General features: G+C 42.3%; 1 protein-coding gene across 28 annotated transcripts in view; it reads right to left on the reverse strand.

Annotated features, from left to right (window-relative positions):
* Positions 1-58: 58 nt before the first annotated feature.
* Positions 59-21,827, reverse strand: part of TNRC6B (trinucleotide repeat containing adaptor 6B) — a 145,089-nt gene continuing 123,320 nt past the window's right edge. For 22 of the 28 annotated variants that reach the window (XM_083835321.1, XM_083835311.1, XM_083835309.1 and 19 more), the window contains 6 exons: positions 20,467-20,613; positions 20,145-20,240; positions 17,357-17,677; positions 16,884-16,954; positions 14,933-15,072; positions 59-14,011 (listed from right to left, as the gene is read on the reverse strand). In XM_083835321.1, the coding sequence (XP_083691447.1) occupies positions 13,621-14,011; positions 14,933-15,072; positions 16,884-16,954; positions 17,357-17,677; positions 20,145-20,240; positions 20,467-20,613 (1,166 nt within the window). In that variant the 3' untranslated portion in view covers positions 59-13,620. The remainder of the gene's footprint in view (positions 14,012-14,932; positions 15,073-16,883; positions 16,955-17,356; positions 17,678-20,144; positions 20,241-20,466; positions 20,614-21,827) is intronic. The other 6 variants (XM_083835320.1, XM_083835322.1, XM_083835318.1 and 3 more) reach the window with 2 other exon arrangements.

The following is a 21,827-nucleotide window of genomic DNA, read 5'->3' on the forward strand; positions in this document are numbered from 1 at the left end:
TAACCCCACCCCCCCCCCCAAAAAAAAAACCAACAAAAAAGTACCGGAAGCCAAAGGATTTAAATGCTTAGCAGCCAAACACATTTATTAGTCTTTTTCTCTTTTTTTTTTTTTTTTACTTTTTTTTTCTCGTTTTTTTGTTTGTTTTTTTTTCCAGGAACCCAAAAATATTTTGTAGTTATAATGTAAGCAACTGAGTTGCACATAATACAATCATATCTTTCAAAAAAAATAAAAATAAAATAAAAACGAAAAAAAAAGCTGTTTAAAAGCCCAAAAAAAAAACCTTCAGAAAACTTATATATGTATTACACCATCTCTCAGTTTCAATGAAATGACGACGACTTAATTCCTTATTACTCTTGTCACACTCCAATAAAACATCACCCTTTTTGTTTGTTTTTTCGTTTTTTCTTTTTTTTCTCTTTTTTTTCTTTTTTTCTTTTTTTTTTCTAAATCCAGCATGAGAAATACAGTACCTGCTATGGCAAAAATACACATAAAATGCAACATTTCAGCTTATTTGTACATTAGTAGAGTTTAAACATTTTATTGTTGGTTGTTTTTTTTTTCTTTTTCTTTTTAAGTGAACCAGTGATTTTAAGTACCACTATACTAAAAGTAAAATAAAAATATAGAAAAGGAGGAGAAGGGGCGGGGGGGGCAGCCAGCCATACGAGAGCACCTTGTAAAGTGCTGAGTTTCTGTGTCCATGGAAAACCCTCGGGAAAGGAAATTCAAAGAACTGAGAGCGTACGGGATGGAAATTAAGATGAACCCTGGCTATATGCAAGACACTGCGGCAACTCCTCTACGTCCTCCCCGTTTGTCCTGTGTCTGTTTGCTTTACTGCACGCTGGAGAAGGAGGGGAGAAACCAGAGCTCCGGTGAGAGTTTAGTTAAGAGGAAGCTATTTCAAGTATAAGAAAAAAAAAAAAAAACAACAACACTTATAGGTAACTTGCGAAGAGCATCAATATACACAGCCACTAGTTTTATTATTACAATGTCTGCTTCTGGGGGACAGTGTTTCAGGCAAGAGGACTTGAGCTGTACCTTCCTGTTACCTAGTTATGTGCAAAGTAGAAAAGCTGCCTTTTCTAATCCAGCCAGTTTGGACATCACCGATTTTCTTGTTCTGCAACCCCCTCCCTTCGTTTGTCTTTTTTTGAAGAAGAAGAGAGGAAAGTGGCACTGCTTTACTACAAAGATTAGATGAAATTAATCTATTTCTCCATTCCTCTTCCAGACACACCCTTCTCCCATTGCCCGCTGGCAACGAGGAGAAGCTCGCCAGACGTCTGATGCCCACCGTGAGCCAGTTTCCTGAACAGGTAGAAGGCATTTACCTTTGTAAACATAATCCCTTATGTTTGTGGAACTCAGAGCAGCATTTCGCATCTCCAGCCAAGCGGTGGAGATCAGAATAGACCAGAGTGCTCCCCCCGTCACTGCTTCTCCTCCTCCCCTTCCCTCCCTCCAGGACGTTTACATTTGGTTACTTTCATTAGTTGTTTTTTTTTTTTTTAATTTTTGGTTCTTTGGGGGAAAATACCTAACATTTCTTCCAAAGTAAACATTACAGAGTTGTCATCAGCAGCCGCGCTGTCGTTTGTTCGGTTTTCTGAACGAGAAAGAAGAAGCATCGCGCCGCAGATCCTCCGCACGCGCCCCGCAGGCCGCGACAGAAACTCAAGGGCCGCGTGTGTAAACCCCACGGGTGCACCCGCATCGCTCCGGCTTCCTTCTCTGCAGGACCACTGCGTGTTTCGTCCCAAGTGCGAGCAGAGATGGAGCAGGTGGCATCTGGCAACAGGGATGATCCTAAGGCCACAGGGAGCAGCGCAGGACAAAGGACCGGGGAGCATCGGGGAGGTTTCAGACGCGGAAACCCTTCCCTTGGTGTTTCATAGGCCAAACGGCCAAAGGCATGGGGGCTCAAATGCACACCCCTGAGGTGCACATCCACGGAAGAAGACAGAGTAACCACGGGGCTGGAGAGGGGAGGAAGTAGCAGAGGCTCCCCGACAGCCGCTGGGTTCGATCCCTTCCTCAAAACGCTCACGGAGAGGCTGTGGGAGGCTGGAAGGCGCGCGGGCAGCAGCGACCGTCACTCCCTATTCCTACATCTCGCTGGCAGCTGATAGCTTCTGCCGTGGAGCAAAAAGAAACGCCGTACTTGAAGTGTCACTGACAACACGCCGAGAAGTTAGCTCAGGGAAGGGCATGGGAAGCTGCTGTGCCCTTCGCTCCTGGAGCGGCACGGCTCTTCGTATTGCAGCCCCAGACCACCGCCTCCCCTTCGTGGCGGCAGGAGGAGGTGAGCCCGATGGAGGATGACAACTAGCAAAAACTCTGTTTGAAGGCAGGGAGAAGCACACGAACGGATTCCAACGTGGAGATCTGGTGAAAGAAGCAGCAAGCTCGAAGTACTTCAAGTTCAAAAGTTTATCCAGAAGTATGACTAGAGACGTGTGACCTGGAGCAAAACTGGTGCAACGATACGAGGAAGAGCGGGAGGAGGAAACTGGCACAAAGGAGGAGCGTGAGTAACAATCTCCATCAACTTCTGTCATTTAGGATCTGAGTGTCTAATGGCTTCATCACAGAAAATGTCGTAGGTTCTCTCCCTCCACACAAGCAAACAATGTAAAAAGAACTGAGCTATCTTGCTGTAAGAACTCTTAATACTTCTATGATGCTTTTAATCTTTAAAGCACTTTACAAACATGTACTACTTGATCCTCACAAAACCCCTGTGAGGTAGGTAGGTATTATTATCACCCCTGTTTTCCAAATGAAAAAACAAAGGCAAAGAAGTTCAATGACTTGCCCAAGGCCAAAGAGGGAAGAAAAAGGGCCAATGTTCAAAGTCAGGAGTTCCAGGCTTCTGGTCCTGTGCTCAAAACCACTATTCCAAGCATCTTTTTTTAGAAAGGAGACAACAGATGGAAGTGAAAACCTATTAAGTTTAGAAGAAAATGTTAAGATTCAAATGGTTATGTCAGAAGGGGAAATGTACCACGAGGTATTTTTGTGAGTTGAAACTTCAGATTTTTTTTTCCTTTTTTTAGAATTTTTTTTGTTGAAGGCAATCTGACAGAGTGGAACCCTGATAAGATCACATCTGCAAGGCAGGCGCAGATGCGAGAGTGATCATCAAGTCTCTTACTTATTACAGTACTGTGAACGTCAACAAAAATAAAATTGCTGCATGAAAACACTGAATACAGGCAGGATAACCTCTCGGTTTATGGTATTACATCTAAGATAATGCCAAGGATAATGCAGGTACCATGGTACACCATGGACGAAGGAAAAAGTCAAGTCAACAAAGGGTCCCTAGTAAGATGATGAAGAGGGCAGCGAGATCTACACTTTTCTGAGGAGACTGCTCCTGGAAGCTCAGCGAGCTTCAAGGAACGCATGAAATTCACACAATGGCTGCATTTTGGAGATGTGCGGAAGTGAATCCTTTTTTGCCCATTATGCTACCAACCACTTAATGGATGAAAAGATCCTTTCCTTTCAACAGAGCCTTGTCTACACATCAGTCTACGTTCCCCAAAATTTCGCGCACTGCCGGTGTTGAAAAATGCAACCCTCACGGTCATGCCTTGATCAGCACTACCAGTACCACCTCCACCGCCTTGTCCATAGCTGTGTTGCCACCATTCGACCTGTGCCAGGAACAGCAGCAACGAAAATTTTAGGGAAAAGAGGGTGTAGACAGAAGGACCAGCCGCGTTCCAATTCTCCTGGGAGAGTGCAAGACTGTTGTAATGGAAAGCGAGTAGTAAATCCAAAGAAGCCAGTGCCTACGGCACCGTGTTTTCCTGAGCTTGACCGGGGCCAGAACGCAGGAGGCAGCGGCGGATCGCTCCCCAGGTAGAGCTGGTGTCCCAGTCACCCTACTGGCCCTGGGTTAACACTGCATGGCTACAATTCACAATCCTGCAGCAGGTTTGGAGCCATTTTTCTTTTGTAGTCGACCTTCGTTTCCCCAAATCTCTGCCCAGTGGCCAAATTCCGAACAAGAGAAGTTCTTAGGAACTCCTTTCTATTTCCAAGTTATCACTTCACCACCCCCCCAAACTGTAACGGATCTACCATGGACACAGAAACTCCTGACCAGTTTAGCAAAGCTATCTTCGTCCCCTACGCCCCCTTTGCAGAATGCATAGTTTACAATTCACTTACAAAATAAAGAAGCAATGCTGACCACATATGGGACCTTTTTTTTTTTTTTTGAAAAAAGAACAAACAACCTCTTCTTAAGTTCAGTATCAAAATTCACATTTGCATAATAATACATTTCAAGGCCATTAGAGAGGAATGAGAGCGAAGCAAAGAAAACTGCAGAGTCTCTCCTCTCTTTGTCTTCCTGAATAGAGCTGAGGGATCCCACTGGAGTTGCTTTTCAGGGTGGGAATTGCGAGGGGCTACAGCAACAGCTCTTGATCTCGTACACCTCAGTTTGGGTGGGACGAAGAGGTGAATTATTAGAAAAAAAACAAATGGAAGGAGACACTGCAGATTCCCATGTTTAGCTACAAATAGCTTTGAAGAAACAAAAAATTACTTCAGATTTTTTTTTTCCTTTTAAACACTTCTACCTCACCATTTCAAAAACTCTTTTTCTTCTTGTGTAATACCCTGTTCATTTAAATGGCAACATTAAGTGTGCTGGAAGTTGAAGGGTTGAAAAAAATAAATTTTCCTGTATCTCTTATCAGGACACGGACAGAGGGTAAAAGTGTGCCTGCACCCACTATTTAACAGAAGCTACAAAACATCATCTTGTCTACATGTATAAATTTGTCTCAAACATCACTGTGTTTCAATTCTCCAGTGCTTACAAAAAAATAAAGCCACACGCACTCACACTCATGCACACCAACGTAAAGAGAAGCCACGTAGTACATGTACAAACTCAACCTGCAACGGCAGCCTAGCCTAAAACTACCAACAGCTTCTGTGCATCACACGACGTCCCTCCTCGCCCCCCACCCCGATCTCTACCACATATGAATACGTATTGTGCAGTGTAGAGACCAGCCCAAAGATGCTGCTTGCCGAAAGGGACCAGTGGGCTGGAATCTCAACGTCTGACCTCTTGAAAGAATAAATTGACCATTGTCTCCCCTCCAGCCCAAGCGGTCTCCTCAATTAGTCACTATACTCACAAAGGCACATTCATAAATACCACATTTAACTTACTGCTTGTAAAAACATAGAAGGAGGAAAACATTAAGCGCTTATACCCCGACCCATCCCTACTGACCCAGCAAGAAGTATCACAATAACGTATCACTTGGTGAGACCTTACGCTACCTTTAGAAGGTACATATTAAAGAAGTCTTCCAACACCTCTTTTTAATTTTTTTTTTGCATAAATGAATGCTTTTTTTTTTGTTTTTGGCTTACATATTTTGGAATACAGCACACTCACTATAAAGCTCTGTTGTAAGGCTACCCCCCTAAAGTAAGGCTGTTCTACCTTGGCTTGCATTTTTCACTTCATTTTGCTTCTTCTCCACGCACCCCCAAAACAAAACAAAAAAACCCACACTTGACGCCTTATATAGAAAGGGTAAGCCGTATCTGGCAGGGAGAGGGAGGGGAAAGCAAGCACATAATATCATAACCATGTCACTAAAATAGCTACTCTAGCAAGCTGTGCAACCTGCTCTTACTGAAGCTTCCACTTTGTCTCAGTTTAAGAAAAAACAAAACAAAACAAAAAAAAGAACAGATTAAAAAATTGAAGAAATGAGTTCTGTGAACGTGACAACGCACACTAATACCCAAGATGAGGCGTTTAGTGCTCAAGGAAATGTTTCTCGCTATGCACTGCCTCCTTGTATTGCGCATCCAGGCAAACTTCTCCCATCTCCTCCCTTCCCCTCTGTCCACCACAGTCAAGAGTGTTTGCTGCAAAAATACTTAATGCTGGCTGGCACAACGCGTTCGTCCTTCTCCCCCCCTTCCCCGGAGTGCTCTGTGTTCACGTACGGAAGGGCTGTCAGAGTCAAGTCACAAAACTCCCTTCCTCGCTACGACGTTAACAGGAGCACTAACACTGCTGAATGTCACCGGTCCCAACTGCCACGCGCACACGGGGTGAAAATGGCTCTTTGCAGAGGGCACTTGAATCGTTAGAAGCTTGCTCACGTAGCACAGGATCCTGGGGGATTTTTAGAGAGAAACTTTCCTGCATAGCTCAATGAAAACGCGCACGCAAACCGTGGAAGCGAAGGGATGTCGGCTGCTGCGTGCCACGGGTGAAGCTGGGTCTACCTTGGCCTGATGACAGTTCTAACAACAGGCTCCACCTTGTCAGGAGCTGTGGTGCTTTTTTGTATCACAGATGAAACCTTAAATCACTTTTCACATAAGGATTAGAAGCTCTAGTCACTGCAGCACAAGGTTTAAAGTTCCAAGTACACCACAAAACAGAGAGCTGTATTTTAACAGGACCCTGACTCAGTTTTAACAGCAGTGTAGACAGACGGACCCTTGACTCCTACTGTAGACAAAGCTCTGCTTGGAGAGTCACTACGAGATGGACCTGGCTGTTTCCTATCACCTACCGCGGGGGAACTTTGGTAGAATTCATCAACACTGGTATTTACAGGGACAGGACACTTGGGGAAAACATCGTGAGGGACACCAACTAGCAAGACTGGTAAAGATCTCCAGTCAGGCTCCTGCCGTCTAGTCCAACCAACAGCTCTGCTCCAGCATCGTTCAGGGCTTGCATTTTAGGTTTGGGTATGAATTCAGCACAGCAGGGAAGCGGGGTTTGTCAACGCCAGGGAAGCTTTACAAGTTCTCCCCCATTACTGCTGATCTCCTTCTGCCGCACTGAGAAGCCTTGTAACGGAGGTGAAGGAAAAAGAAGAGGATTTGAACTTCAGACGTCTGTATTTTGATCACAGCAGGAATGACTGATATGATCTAACAGCATCAGGCAATAAGGTTTCTGTCACTGCAAAACTATAGCAGGTAAACTGTACAAAACTGAAATGGTATTTTGTGCAAAAAGTCAATTTAGTCACAGCAACAGATTCTGCATATGTTGTTTCAGATTCAGGACCAAAGTTGCATTTCAACAGCTTTTGTTTTTTTTTGAATTCATTTCAACTTAGTTTTCTCGGGATTACTTTCCTGCCCACGAATACACGCACACATTTACAGATAAGAAAGCTGCTCCTGGGGGGGACCAGGGAGTTCCTGGAGAACCTCTCCTCTTTAAAGAGAAGAAAAATTATCTTCTACTCAATCAGGACCCATACCCTGAGGTGCTAACCATCTGCCACAAAACCAGCATTTCAATCCCCTTTGAGAAACCTGGATGGTAAGGTCACATGAGTTACAGTGAATGTGAGATATACAACACTGATCTCTTTGCTGCTTTGGAAATGTAACAGGTCCTCAGCTGCTACCTGGACCCTGGTCCAGCTAAGGTTTACTTGCACAAAGAGCCCTTACTTGAGCAGTACACGCTCACTTCAGGTCAGCGGGACTCATTTACATGAGGATGACCAGTTTCCAAGACTAGACTTGACCAAAATTGGGTATCTCAGAAACACATACAGTACTCCTCCTAAAGTCAAAAAGAAAAGAAAATGCATGAACAAATTCAGAAGCCTAAGAGGTAAACATAATAAAAGAATGAAGAAACAAAACTCCTACAGTACTACTTGGATGCACTATCAAGACAAACTGTGGAAGATGTGGCAGCATTTTTTAGGAAGAAAAAGATTAGGGAAAAAGTTCTAAAGACTAAATGTTTAAAAGTTAATGGTAGGTAAAAAAAAAAAAAAAAAGCCAACTTAATATAAAGGTTCCATTGTTATTTCATCTTTGAGGTGGTTATCTCCCAGCCAGTTTGTTGAAAACATCTTGTTTATATTGCAAAGGAAAAACACACTTGGTTTAATATTCTTGCACACTACACACACCACTTAACCTGAAGCAAAATAAAAAACTTGTAAGAAAACCCTGACACCCTGTGATTGGGAAAAAACAGCAAAAAAAAAAAAACAAACACTCTCAAGACTGCTGGCCAAGTGTCCAGGGAAGTACAAAAACATTGGAAAAAGCTGGCGAGTCTTCCAACGTACATACTAAACCTGCTTTCCAAAATGAGTGTCAGAGGTCTCAACACAGGTTTCTGGGCTGCACCCGCTCCTCTTTATATATATATTTTTTTGCTTACTAGGCTTTGTTACCATGGCTAAAATGAAATTCTCAAACGGAGTGAGGAAACGTCAAACCTATTAAAAAAGCCCCAGCTTGATGCAGGCTGCAGGCTGGGGGGTGAGCCAAGAGGCCGGTAACAAATGGGTACTTGTTTAGAAGACTGCTAAAATGTAGCACGAAGGATTCAAAACAAAAAAGCAGGAAATCTGAAACCACCTGCAAAGTACATATATATTTAAACTGTATAATCTTGAGAACCAATACCAGGAACAGAATGATAGTGTTCTCTGTAGCTTGAGAAAATTAAAAAAATAATAATAATTTTTAAAAAAAAGGACATAGGTGTGTTTTCTGCAGCTCCTTTTCCCTGCCTTGTCAATGTTTTAAAAACAAGATGCTGCTGCTGCTAATTCCTTCCCTGGAACAGTTTCGTAAAAGCCCCAAAATACACCAATTCTTGCTGTCCTTTTGCTGTTAGGAGCTCAAACAGTAGTAGAGTATTAGCAACATTTGAGCAATGGTTGTCCCCAGGAGAGGAGTCTGGTTAGCAGGGTGCTCAGAAATCCTTGGCAGAGGTTAGGGATGCCAGGACTGCGCCGCACCAGCAACATCACTGTTAGCTACACATAATTCAAAGAGGAAGAGAACTGTCACCTGTAGTTGGAAAGCAGTAAGATTAACGTGGCTTTGCTTTGACAATTCAGGAAAACTATCACTGAGGAGATGGTCAGCATCATTCGCAAGCCTGTGCCTTCAGGGCACGGAGGAGCAGACTGCTGCATGACAGTAGGTTTGGACCCAGCAGATGACTGAGGCTCCAGGCTGCAACCCTTCAGCAGTCACAATTCACTTCCAAGTGACTGCCGAGCTCCTGGGCTCTTTTTGACAAAATCCTACATTTCTGCTTTTATAGGACACCGCTGGTTTGATGAAAACACAGCCTCTGGCTAAAAAAAATGCTCATTTTCTCTCCTTAAAAATCACAAAATAAAATTAAAAATAATCTTGAACTCCCAAATGAACGCTCCTCTACTGGCCTACCATACATTATATTTTTTTTTCCTGCAGATTAGTTGATGCGTTGGAATCGACACACACGTATACACTCAGATGTACACAGAGCACAACACGAAACCACTGGGCAACTGATACGGAAAGCACAGAAATTTGGCATCTGACTTTTTTTAACCAGTAATCCTAACTACTGTTATGTAACTCGACGCACGACCTGCTTACGCAGCATGCTTTTTTTTTTTTTTCTTTAAAAGCGGGTACATTTCCATTAAGCAACTCTACTGCCTCGCCTTCCCTCCCTTCCCCTACCGTAGGGCATGCGGGTGCGTGGAAAAAGGCACTAGCGCGGTTTCTGTGGTTCGAGCCTGGCCACTTCAGGCGGAGCGAGCCCCCGGGCCTTGGAGCTGGGGGCCAGAAGGCAGCCGTCCCAGCACCGAGCTCTCGAGTCCAAGACCGAACGCCCTGACAGCCAGCAGCAACGGGGGGAACACAAGAGTTTTAACAGCTTTTCCCCTCCTGTAAAACAAAACAGAAAGGTCGGGGGGGGGCGGGCTGGGGGGTGAAGAAAAGCAAGCAGCAAATCTCCAAGTGGGCAATAAAACTGAGCGAAGAGCTGAAAACAGAGAAGTTGATTTCTACGGGACGTTTTACTGGAGTTTTTCCACATCGCCTCCCTTTTCTGTATGGGAAAAGGCAGGCTCAAACTACTTCATTCTTGGGTTTTCTGTCAGCACTGGTTTTCTTTAGCACTACTTACAAGTGGTTTAAAGAAGCACCATCGTGTATTTCCTGCTGCTACCCCCTAACTGAGGACTCGTTCGGATAAACTATACTGCATTTTTTGTTAGGTTTACAGTTTCACTTTGCTTTGAAAAAGGTGCTTGGAAGAATATTTTAGTTTCAATTGAAAGGGAACAAAGCGATAGATTTCCATTCACGCACTTCTCTTCTCCATGCAACTGCGTATGTCTGCGTGAGTGACACAGCACTACGAACGATAACCCTTCCTCTCCCCCAACTTCAGATCACAATGGATTTCTGTTGCTGATCTTGAGAAGTTTTGACGTATTTTAACTTATACAGTCTTTCAAATCCTTGATCCCCCGCTTGACAGTAACATTTGGAGATTTTTTCTTTTTTTTTTCTTTTTCTTTTTATTAATTTTTTTAGCATTTTTATTTTAAAGTAAAAACTTTCAAACATTTTGAAGATTCAGGAACTTGTAAAAGTTTATCAACAAGAAACAGCCATCTATCTAGGATAAGGTTAAATAAACCATCTTCAAAAAACTGGCTTCCTACCCTAGAATTCCTGAGAATGCTTGCAAATTTAAAGCAGGAAAACAAAATGTTAAAATAAAAACAAAAACACTGTTAAATGCTCCCAGAGTTAGTCTTCATCTAAAATATATATATGCACTTTTTGGTCTTTTTTTTTTTGTACGTTTTAATTTTTTTTCCCTTTAAGCTTACAATGGAAGAACAATTTAGCTTTTCTTTTTTTTTTTTTTTTTAAATATTTCAAATCCCTCATTACGTCTTGTAAACAAGAGGGGCTCTAGCACCCGGCTTTCACCGTAGTATCGCAAGGAACTCAACTAACCCAAAGTGCAGGAAAAGGGACCTTAGGGCAGGCTGGGAGAGAGAAGTGAGGGTGGAGCACAGCGATGAACCAGCACGTAGAGCAAACCACGGGAGAGGACGGGCACTTGCTCGACTCGGGCGCTTCGCTAGGAAGTACTGCTGGCACAGGGCTGCTCGACACCTGCTCTGCGCGTGGGAGCGCGGCCGGTCTTCAAGCGGAGGCTATCGGAAGCGAAGCTTTGCGGATGCGTGCAGGCGAGGGGCTGCTAGCTAGCAGGAGCTGGAAGAGAAGGTTTTTGTTTCTTTGTGCATGGTGGGATGAAGGAGGAGACGTGATAGGAAAGTATATCCAAACGGGGCCAGAGTATGCTGCACGCTCCAGTTTACTAAGCAAAAATGAACCTACTCATACTTTTTGTCACGTAACACTTTGCATACGAATCTACAGGCATGTGTAAATGCAGCATTTCCCTCAGTCAGCCTTCCTTGTGACATTGGGTTTACACAGAAAGGGCGAATCCAAAAAAGCCACCTAACTCCCTAGGCCTTCCCCCCGCCCCAGCACAGGCACACGCACGCACACGCACACACACACGCACCCCTACCTCACTCCGATCTGCTTTTGCTTCTCCCCACCCAACTTAAGAGTTAAATGTATTAGACACTGTTGTATCCTTCAATGAAACGCTGAAGAAAGAGGCTCCCCTATCCTCCCCCCCGGACAGGCAATGAGAACGGAGAACTGCTCCCGCTGAGGGTTGGAATGGACAGGTATCTGCTGGTACTCAACGTCGGCACTTCGTTACACAGTATGACAGCTAGACAACGCCACGCCGAAGTGCTAGCACTTACGGAAGAAGTACCGGCATCTCTCTTCCCTTTTTTCCCAGTCCCCCCTCCTAAAGACTTCTGGCTCTGTGTAAAGGGATGCTCCTTCAAGGCTGCTGCAACTCGCCTCCCAACAAGCAGTCTTGGAAGTTTTGTTCCCGGCGCACACATGCACGCACACACTGGCTATCACTGTGGATTATATAGGTTACCCCTATCCTGCCCAGGGTACTACTTACACTGATGCTAAAAAAAACCCCAAACCTTTCCTTAAATACAGAAATTAAAAAGCAACAGTACAGAAAAAGTAAAAACAAAAAAACAAAAAGGTGCAATACTTTAAAAAAAAAAAAAGTCTTTGCTAGTTATATACCTCCCTAAGCAAAACCACGTACACAGGAAAAAACACAACACAGAGAAACAAAAGGAAACGTTTGAAGTACACACTGGTTTAAGAACATTCGTAAGTAAACGTTTCTGTCAGTGATGGTCTGGCGTTGTAATACACCAAGGCCTGGCACAGGTAACGCTCACCGTGAAGACGCAGAAAGGAGTTAGCTGCATGTGCTTTCAGGAGATGAGGCAGGCCGGCCAGCAATTTGCTGACACGATTTCGTTTTTGTCAGTTTTAATACAAGCAGTAAATCAATTAAAAGGCTAATTTGGTTGGGCTGGACTTTCAGGGTTTTGCTGGATTCTTTGCAAATGAATATGGGTGCTTGTTTACGCATTCGGGGGAGAAAACAAACGCTCATCTTTTTCTTTCAAGGTACTGAAGCTTGCAAGAGACTGAATAAGAACATTCGTCTTTGTCACACAAAAATGGCAATGACTTCTTTCCTCCCCTCTTCTGAAGAAAAAAAATGGCTTGCATTATATAACAAACATTCTAGGGTTCACTCAGTACAAAAACCCCACATGCAGACATAAATAAATAAATACACTGCTACTCAAAAGACAACATTGGCTCCCCTCTCACCAAATCCTTTGGATATGGCAGTGTTCCGCTCTACCACAGGCTTAGAACAAGGGCTAGGAAGCGACTACCCACTCAGTATGATCTGCAACTTGAGATAGCACCCTGCTAAAATGAATTTAAAAAAACCTACTGACAAATTTTAATCCAGCCCAACTGGATTCTGCTTCAGCCACAGGGACTCCACCGTGCTTGTCTTGTTTTCAGAATCAAGACACGCAGATGGCCAGCCAGCCCGTAGACCATCAGCAATGCAGCGTTTCAAGATTATATATATAGAGAAAAAATGCACACACACGAACATGTGCACACGCACTCACACAGAAACAAGCACACGTGGGCAGTTACATGTGCCAGAACACACTGGTACTTATCAACCAGCCAATCACAAAGTGTTGGTTTTTTTGTTTTGTTTTCTGTTTTGTTTTTTTTTGTTTTTTTTTTCATTTTTTATTTTTTTTAATTATTATTTTGTTTTTTGTTTTTAAAGTGAGGCTCCGTCAAGTCTTCCCCTCCCACCCACCCCTTTTTTTCTTTTGAATCCCACCCCTGCCCCAACCCAACATGGTAGACCTAAGGACGGAAACACACCCAGTGCAAACAAAGTTAAAAAGCTATTTTTTCAGTATATATGTTTCTTAGCAACAACTTCCGTATAACATGAAAAAGTGAAAAACTAGAAACTAATTTTTTTAATTTTTTGTGTTTAGATTTAAATGGTATGTGTACTTGCTTCACATTGTCTTTCTAAGTTGGCGTTCATGATTCAAGTATTTCAAGAGTGATATGTTCTCTTTTTGGATTCATATTCCAAACGAAAAAACTGAAGTTATATAAGGGAGGCAACTATGTGCTCAGACAGTCTGTCAATGACCCACCTTTTTTTCTCTCTCCGTTTTCTTTTTTCCTTTTATAAATGTATTTATTGCAAGTTGAAAAAAACGAAAAGGTCAAGTTAGTGCTGCTGCTGTTCCAAAAAAGGTCACGAGGTCAGAGTTGAAAGTTCTAAGTTCAGATTGAATCCGACCCTCCTCCCAGAAGGTCTCCAGGTAGTAAGGGAGCAGGGCTGCCCATTCTGTGTGGATCCTCTACGCTTGGGACCCCCCACAAGCTTGAAGAATAGTTTGGGGGCCCCCACAATGAAGCGCCAGTGAGATCGCCCCCACTGCTGCCGCCGCCGCCACCACTGCTCCACTGCCCAAGCCCTGTTGACCCACCAAAGAGATTCAAAGCAGGTCCAACTGGATCTGTCTGGTTCTGTCCCGTCTCCAGGGATTGCCAGCCTGCCGTGGGTGCACTTGGGGTTGCTGCAGGTGTAGGGGGCTGAGCTTGTGCCAGAAAGCGACTAACCTCTTCGTCTGTGGCAAACTCAGCCAGGATGGTAGTGTTTCCCAACACACACCTAGAAGACAGGTGGAAGAAAAAATGATCAGACAAAGGTGGAAGTTAAGGGTAGGGATTCAGAAGGCATGGAAAGAACGCTATTAGGTGACAAATCCAAAGCAGAAAGCAGCTTGCCACAATGAAAAGAGCACAGAAAATGTCAGCCGTTCTTGACAGTGAAACTGACTCAAAGCACAGTAACTTCCATTTTATAAGGGGCAAAAATCAAATTCTCTATTGTTAGGCCTGCAACAAAAGCTTTCTGCATTTAAACTAAGGCCCTGAAGATAAATGTGAGGATAACAAAAGTACATACGCGGTGTAGCTGAAGTGGGAAATGTACATATGCTACCTTTCAAACAGAATAGAGAAAGAAAAGGCTAAAAAGCCCAGGAAGTTCAGGATAAGATTAGCCTCGCTTATAAGATTTCACTGAGTTTTAGTGCTTATTACCACCACCACCCCCAAAAAAAATGGTCTCAAAACCTGTCACATTTTCCAAACTTAACAGGGCCACAGTCAATTCCAAAAGGCTTAGGTAACAGGAAACTTAAGATCTGCAGCCTTTCACAAAAGCTATTTCAGGTTTATCTCAAAACTTTAGCAGGTTCCCGCACATTTGGGTTACATATGTAAGAATGATTTTCATCTGAAGTCATTCACAAGGTTTCATAAATAGCCCAAAGTGTACAGTAATTCGCATACTGGTCACAATTCCACCCTGCTATTTGCACCTTACTGGCTCTGTATTTACCGGTTTGTGCCAAAAATTAAAACAACATAAATGGAAGGTAACTTTGTATCTGATCTTCTGCTCATGAATGAAAGACCCCCTTCAAAGACGCGCACTTGAAATGAGTTTCCAAAGCACAGCAGTGGAGAGACATTTGGTGTTCATGACTAATGTGGTAACAAAGAAAGGCCACTGGGATTTGCTCACATGTGCAGTGCAGTCTGGGCCTTGGCCGCCTCCTGTTTGGTGTTGTATCGGATGAGGGCGGTGCCCTGGGTCAGGTTCAGATGGAATGTCAGCAGTGGGCCGTGCTGCATGCAGATCGTCCTCAAGGTTGACCCATCGATCTGAGGAAGAAGAGCCAGGGTAAAAGGGACATTTGCAACTATTTCATCAAATGTGCTTTAAACTTAGCAGTCACAAGTAGTTTAAAGGTAACTGCTCTCAGAGGAAAACAGGTGGAAGTAACAAAGCGCGCAAAGGTGAGAGGATTTAATTTTCAAACAGCATTTCTGTATGCTATTCAAGTTCTCACAATTACAGTGACTTCACTTTATGCAACCATCTGACATCTTTTCAGCTCACTTTTAGCTCAAGTTCAGTTTTCCCTTCCTCACTTTCTTAACTTGTCACTCTCCTTATGTTGGAAAGTTTTCCAGTAATTACATGCAAGTTGCATTTCTCACCACCTACAGCCATTAGGACTTGGACCAAAGAACCAGAATTTGTTAAGCCTCCAGCACTCTGATTTCAGTAGAATTTACGTCAACCAGTAGGTAAAAGTTCTTTGCAAATTTGGAAATCTCACCTCTCTAACAAGGGGCTTTTTTATTTTTATTTTGGTGCTTTTTTTGTCTTTGTGGTTATTAAACATTAAGTCACAGAAACAGACAGTGATCCTTCTGCCAAACCCAGCAATGTTCATTCCTCCTGAACTAATGTTTTCACAGCAGCTGTTGCCTGCATTCCTTCCTGCAGCATAACAGTTTCTTACCTCCAGCAACTGTTGTTCTCCAAGGTGTTCTGTACAGACAGATTCCATTCCTGGTATGCCACAGAAACATGCACACACAAATGGGATCCGTATGTGCAGATACTTAAGGAAGTGTTATGACATTCTTCCTCCCCCCCTCCCTCTTTTCAGGAAAAGAAAGTTTTATGTGGTTACAAATGTGGACAAGATTAAAAAAGAAACTGATGATACCGTCTCTGAAATCACCCTGATCTTTATACTTCCTCCTCTCCAGTGTACTTGACCCACAACAAAAAAGATTTGTTATGAACAACTATAACCTACCTTCTTTTTTTTTATTAATTCAATGCCTTCAAAAGATATTTTTATTCCATTAAACGATTACTAAAGCAGTAAACTACCCTGCACAGGGTGGGGACTTAGAATTGCGCCTCTTCGTCACACCACTGCTGTTTCCTAAGGAAAACAGACTTTCCTATGAAAGGAGCATAGCTTGCCAGTTGGGGTGATCTGAAGGAGACTGTCTTTCCTTTCACACTGATGTCATCTTAAACTGCACTAGAAGCGTGGTAAATTACCCTGCTGAACAGTGAACTCTCTGTCTAGACCTCAGGGCGCTGCTGATAATCACACAAGCTTTTCCTAGGCCTTGAATAGAGACTAATTGGGATCGCTGAAACCAGGATCTCCACAAAATTCGTTTTGAAGGGAAGAGTTCTGAGAATACTTTTGCAGGAATAACCTAACTAGACTGCTTTTGGCAGGAGTGCTGGAAACATTCTGTGGTTTTACTATGGAAACACCAAAGCGAAAACTGGCAGTTACACCAGCATTCTTACAACATCCCAAAGAAACAGTCTCTTTAGCTGCTATAAACCATTCCACATTATGGTCATGCAACTTATCCTCATTTCGAAGAAAAACATATTTCTGTTCCAATAATTTCTTGAAACTCTAGGTAAGGAAAGGCTAAGACAGTCATGTAGCAAACACTGAACATCTTAAATGAAGAGATTGCAATTGAAAAATCCATCAGACTACAGTCCGGTTTTGTAGAAACACTTCTTCTGTATGCTGACAAATTTGATTTTTTTAGACCTTATTCACAGAGAAACAGCTAAAGAATCCACAAATCGGTACCTTGGCAAAGCAAGTAAGTTCCCAGAGACAGTTAACAGAAAATACCTGTGGAGTGAGATTGTGAAGAACCAGCCAGTAACTAGGACGAACTGAGCTACCATCACTCCAAGTAGATGCTGCGAACAGAAGAGAGAAGAATCAAAAAAGACTGGATACAGCAAAAAACCTTTTTTCTTTACAGTCAGGTCTTTTGGTCTCAGACAAATTTAGGATTATCAGCCCTGCTAACATATAAAGACTAATCTTTAGTCCTGAAAAGAAAAAACACATCTTTCCTCACATTTCACATCGCGAATTTACTTTTTACTAGAGTTTATCTTCTAGGAGTTTCCCATTCACAGACAGCATTTAACCAATGCCTTCAAGTCTTGAAAGGCCCCGTGCAATAGGAATTCCCTCCTGGCAGCTCTGAGACCACCTCCACTCATCCCCTGCAGCAGGACCTAGGATTCTCCCCACACCATCCCAATCACTGACATGAAATTTCCATTTCAAGAAGGAACTTTTTTTCCTTTTACCAGGCAACTGCAACTTTCTTTCCTCCAAACCATTAGTGCTGTAAAACGTACACTCCTCAGGTCTGATCAAAGGTGCTATCAGATGATTCTTCTCACCAGAGGCAAGCCTTGAGTCCTGTGCCCCCCAGCCCCTGACCGATCGGGGTGCTGTGCTGTTCCATGGAGATGATGGTTTGGGGTTGGTCAGGCCAGGAGGCGGGCGGGGCAGCCCTGTAGTGTTCCTTGAGGAAATATGGTTTTTCCACATCTTGTTGGAGAGATGAGTGGGATTGTGTCCTATGGGATCTGGGGACCATGTTGATTTGTAATCACTGAATTTTGCTAGAAGATTAAAATAAAGGGTATGTGTTAGAGAAACCTCACAGATTCAACTAGCCTTCGACTATACTATAACTGTAAACCCTCTGACTGCAATTTTAATCACAAACAAGCACAAAGCACAGAATCATAAAACAGTTTAAAACTGCCATAACAAAAAAAAGAAACCCATGCCATGTAGTTAATCTTTGCTTGTTTTATATATTCTACCACCAACAACAAAATCCTAGATTATCTGTTAATGTAACTAGCAACAGCATATTCAATCATTAACAACTAACAGCAATATTTATGCCTGTACTGTATTTCTTTTGAGGACACGAGAATTTCTTACAAGTTTGGGCACTACTGACTTATATTGAAACTGAACTTTCTTCAGGCCCTAAACCTGCAGAGACCTGAAATGAGTACTGCTCCTGGTCAGCTAAGCTAATGGTACCTCCTAAAGATGTCCTCTTATAAGATCAAAGCTTTCTCATGAAACACAAATTTCATTATAAAGCTAGAGCAATGACAGCATGTAAAGAAGGTCATTGAGCTAAGCGACAACTGGACTTTTAAACAATCCTGACAGCACATATTACATTCATACTAGAAAACATTACCAAATACCTATTAGGAGATGACCAACAGTGAGTATCCCTAACACAATTCAAGGAAGTCCAATGAAAAAAATTAAAATACTCCCTAAAACATCACTAAGTTATGGATATGTGGGAGATCTTCCTAAACAATTGTCCTTAACAAGATGGAGTGTAAGTTCTCCCATACCTCCCAACACCAAGAGACATTTATCACCCAGTAAAAAGAAATAAATGAAAGTCAAAATTTCTCAAGTAATTTCCCTTTTCCTTGCTCTGCAATCAGAAGCAGCAAACACAGACAAAGCAATCTAGGAGTAAAGGCACTTGTGCCAATTATCTTCATCAGAATTCATTTGTGTGGGTGCAAATATATGCATTAAGCTCTATTTACTAACAAAAGGTAGTAAATTACTGATTTGAAACAACGGATAAAAATCCGGATTTACAACATGACAGGATGTCACAAAATAATACGTTTGGGACTCAAGACCATAAAATTTACAGCAAGAAGTAAAAGCATGCTTCCCTCTACATTTGGATCACTACATTTCAATGACAGTAACTGTCAGCAGTAAGTAGGTTTCAAGCTCTAACCTAGGAAAGTATACAAAAGTGTTTAAAAAACCCTGTTTCACTTGGCCACGTTTGTTTTATAGATTTGTAAATTCCAAGTCCTTGATTCCGATGACCCACTTTCCATCTGTTTAACACTGGTGTGTAGTTTAACAAGTTGTGGAGATTTATGGATTTATGCCAGATAGTGGTCTGTTTTTTTCAATGCAGCTACAAATTCAGTAATATTTTTTTCCCTCCAATCTCTTGGGTTTTCCTTATGTGCTAGACAACATTAAGCAGAGGTAAGGAGCTGATACATGCCATTCCCTTTCCCAGGCTATGGAAGAGAAATTTTTTGTGTCAGTGGAATGCTGCATACAGAGATACTGCTTCAAACTGAGGTCATGCCACAGACTGGCACCAGGAACACAGTTTTTCTTGAGGGGTAAGCAAGATTTTCAGCTTGTTTTGTGAAAATGCCATGTTAACGTATCAACACAGCTGTTATCCCGTAAGATGGAAAAATCATACAGTCCCGGCCAGATGCAGCTCTCAGCTATGTTCACCACTTCTGCTATCTACACACAATTCTTCAGTTTTAGTTACCACAGACAAGGATGTCTCAAAAGAGTACTCCAGTATGTATAAGCAGCTTAAAATATCAATTATTTGTTTGAAACAATTATTTCCAGTTTCCTACTCAGAACTGTGTGCAGAGACCCTTTTTCACAAGAAAGCTTTGGAGGCCTTACCAAGAATCTGAGGCAGACACCTAAATTACTGTTTACAAGCCAACCACCAAAAGACCTCTGACTAAGCCCTTTAGTCCTTTAAAAATGTTCTGTCTCCAGGTTTCAGGGAACGATGAGTGATATAAAAGGTGAGGGAAAAGCGTTCTCTTCACAGCACCCTAATATACTAAAGTTAAGATGAATAAAGTCACTTGCCTTATTACTCTAATTCCTTACCTCATACATACAGGAACAGGTATTTAAAAATAAACAGGATAGTCCCCCATGCCTTTACATATGTCTACGGATGATACATGCATTTTTTTCTTTTACATCTACTGCTCACTGTGATCCTTTAACCTGTATAACTAGGAATTTTTGTACCAGGAAAAGGGCAGGTGTCTTTCAGTCTGTTTTTTAAAGCAATTACAACAGAATATTTTATCAGCAGAAGGAAAATGATAATCATCCACTCAAATTTTTATTTCTAAACCTCCTCAGCAATCACTGAATGACTAAATATTCAAGGTGGAATAAGGAGGAGAAACTAGTTAATAAGTGGAAAATGTTTTGTCCAGGTTAATTTTGGAGCCCGCATACCTGAAGTGCTATGAACGTTGGTGAAGGAATTGTCAGAGGCACTGTAGGGCCAGGCACCAGGTGAAGGCAGCGAGGTGTTGAGGGAAGAATTAGACCCTATCAAAGGGAGAAGGAGAGAGAAAGAGAAGAGTAGACCAGTTTTAGAGTTTCTGTTATCCTGTTAAATCTCAAAAAAGCCACAATTTATATTGATAACCTTTTACGCGATATACAGACACGATGCACAGGCACATAGGCTTCCTGCTTAGTCAAATGCAGTAGACTTAATTCTGTTATGACAGGCATGTTAGAATATTCTCAGATACTAGAATGATGTTTTTACCTGTGGTGTTGTCCCGCAGAAGTTGGTGGTCAGTATCTACAATGGGAGATGTGGCTGTCCCCCCCAGCACACTTCCAGGGGTCACATAGGGGTCCGATTCAGGGTCAATGTTTTGTATACCTTTCCATGGCACTCCTGGTTGGAACTCTGGGACAGGAGGGAAAAAGGAGTTAGATGCAGAGAGGGGAATGCCATTTACTGGAATTAATTCTTGAGGATATTTTAGAGGATAAATGTCTTCTACACTGTCCCTCAGAAGATCAGACTTCTCTTAATTAAAATCTGTTTCATATTTCCTCCCATAGCATTATCCCTAATGACTGAACACAGGTCAATAACTGCAGAAGTGGTGGAAGTGCATACAGCATTCCTTTGACTATTTGTATGTAACATCATAGTCAAGACTATGACTCCCATGTCAGTGAGAAGAAAACTTGATACTACTGGTTCAAAAAGTTGACGCAGGAAGGGCAGTATTAGATTATGATATTGCACTGTCAGGAGAATCTCAGTGAAAACATAAGAAATATCCTCTATCTTAGTTCCACCATCTGCACCAGAGTTCTAACACTGCAGCATTTGCAGAATTAAAATTCCGTGTTTATCTTACCCCCTGCCTTCATGATTTTGTAAATGTCAGTCATCAGCTCCTAATCTTTTGTAACTCTACAAGATAACCTAGGCTAAACAGGTATCAAAATTCCTAATATGAACAATCAACCAGCCCCGCACCAAGAAAGGAATCTGTTCAGCTACTGACAAAACACTGCAGTCCCCTGAAGGACCACCTTATCCTTACGGACCACCCAAAGCAGATTCTCAGGTCTAGTCACAAATGAGTCACACTCAATACCTCTGTTCCAAAATAAAATATCCATGAACACAGGTTAGGACCTGGCATGGCTGAAGACAAGGCAAGAGATAAATCTGAGTCTTGCCTTTGTAAAGAATTCTGAAAACTGCAAGACTGAAAATTAAGTTAAGCAAACTCTTTAAAAGTTGGTCTGGAACAGTTAGTCAGTTTCAGAGCTCTACAGCTTTCTGGCATGAGGTACTCATGCCAATACTTCAACTGTAGTTATGCAAATGACTACATTTCTCATGTAAGTTCTATAAAGAATATTTTGTGATAGGCTGCTAGAAGAATTTTATTTGAACTTCAGCATATTGACAGATTCCCAAACTGTCCTTTGGGAATTACACTTATTCTTATGCACACCCACCAACTGTCCCTACAGGAATACTCTTATATTTCAAGGTAGTGAAGAAAACATGAAGTACATTTCTCCCGTGATACCTGAAAGGTCCTCCCCAGAAGTTGAAACACAGGATTATTAGGAAAGCCATAACAGATGTACCTG

This window comes from Anser anser (assembly GCF_964211835.1).
Source record: "Anser anser genome assembly, chromosome: 1".
Taxonomy (NCBI): Eukaryota; Metazoa; Chordata; class Aves; order Anseriformes; family Anatidae; genus Anser; species Anser anser.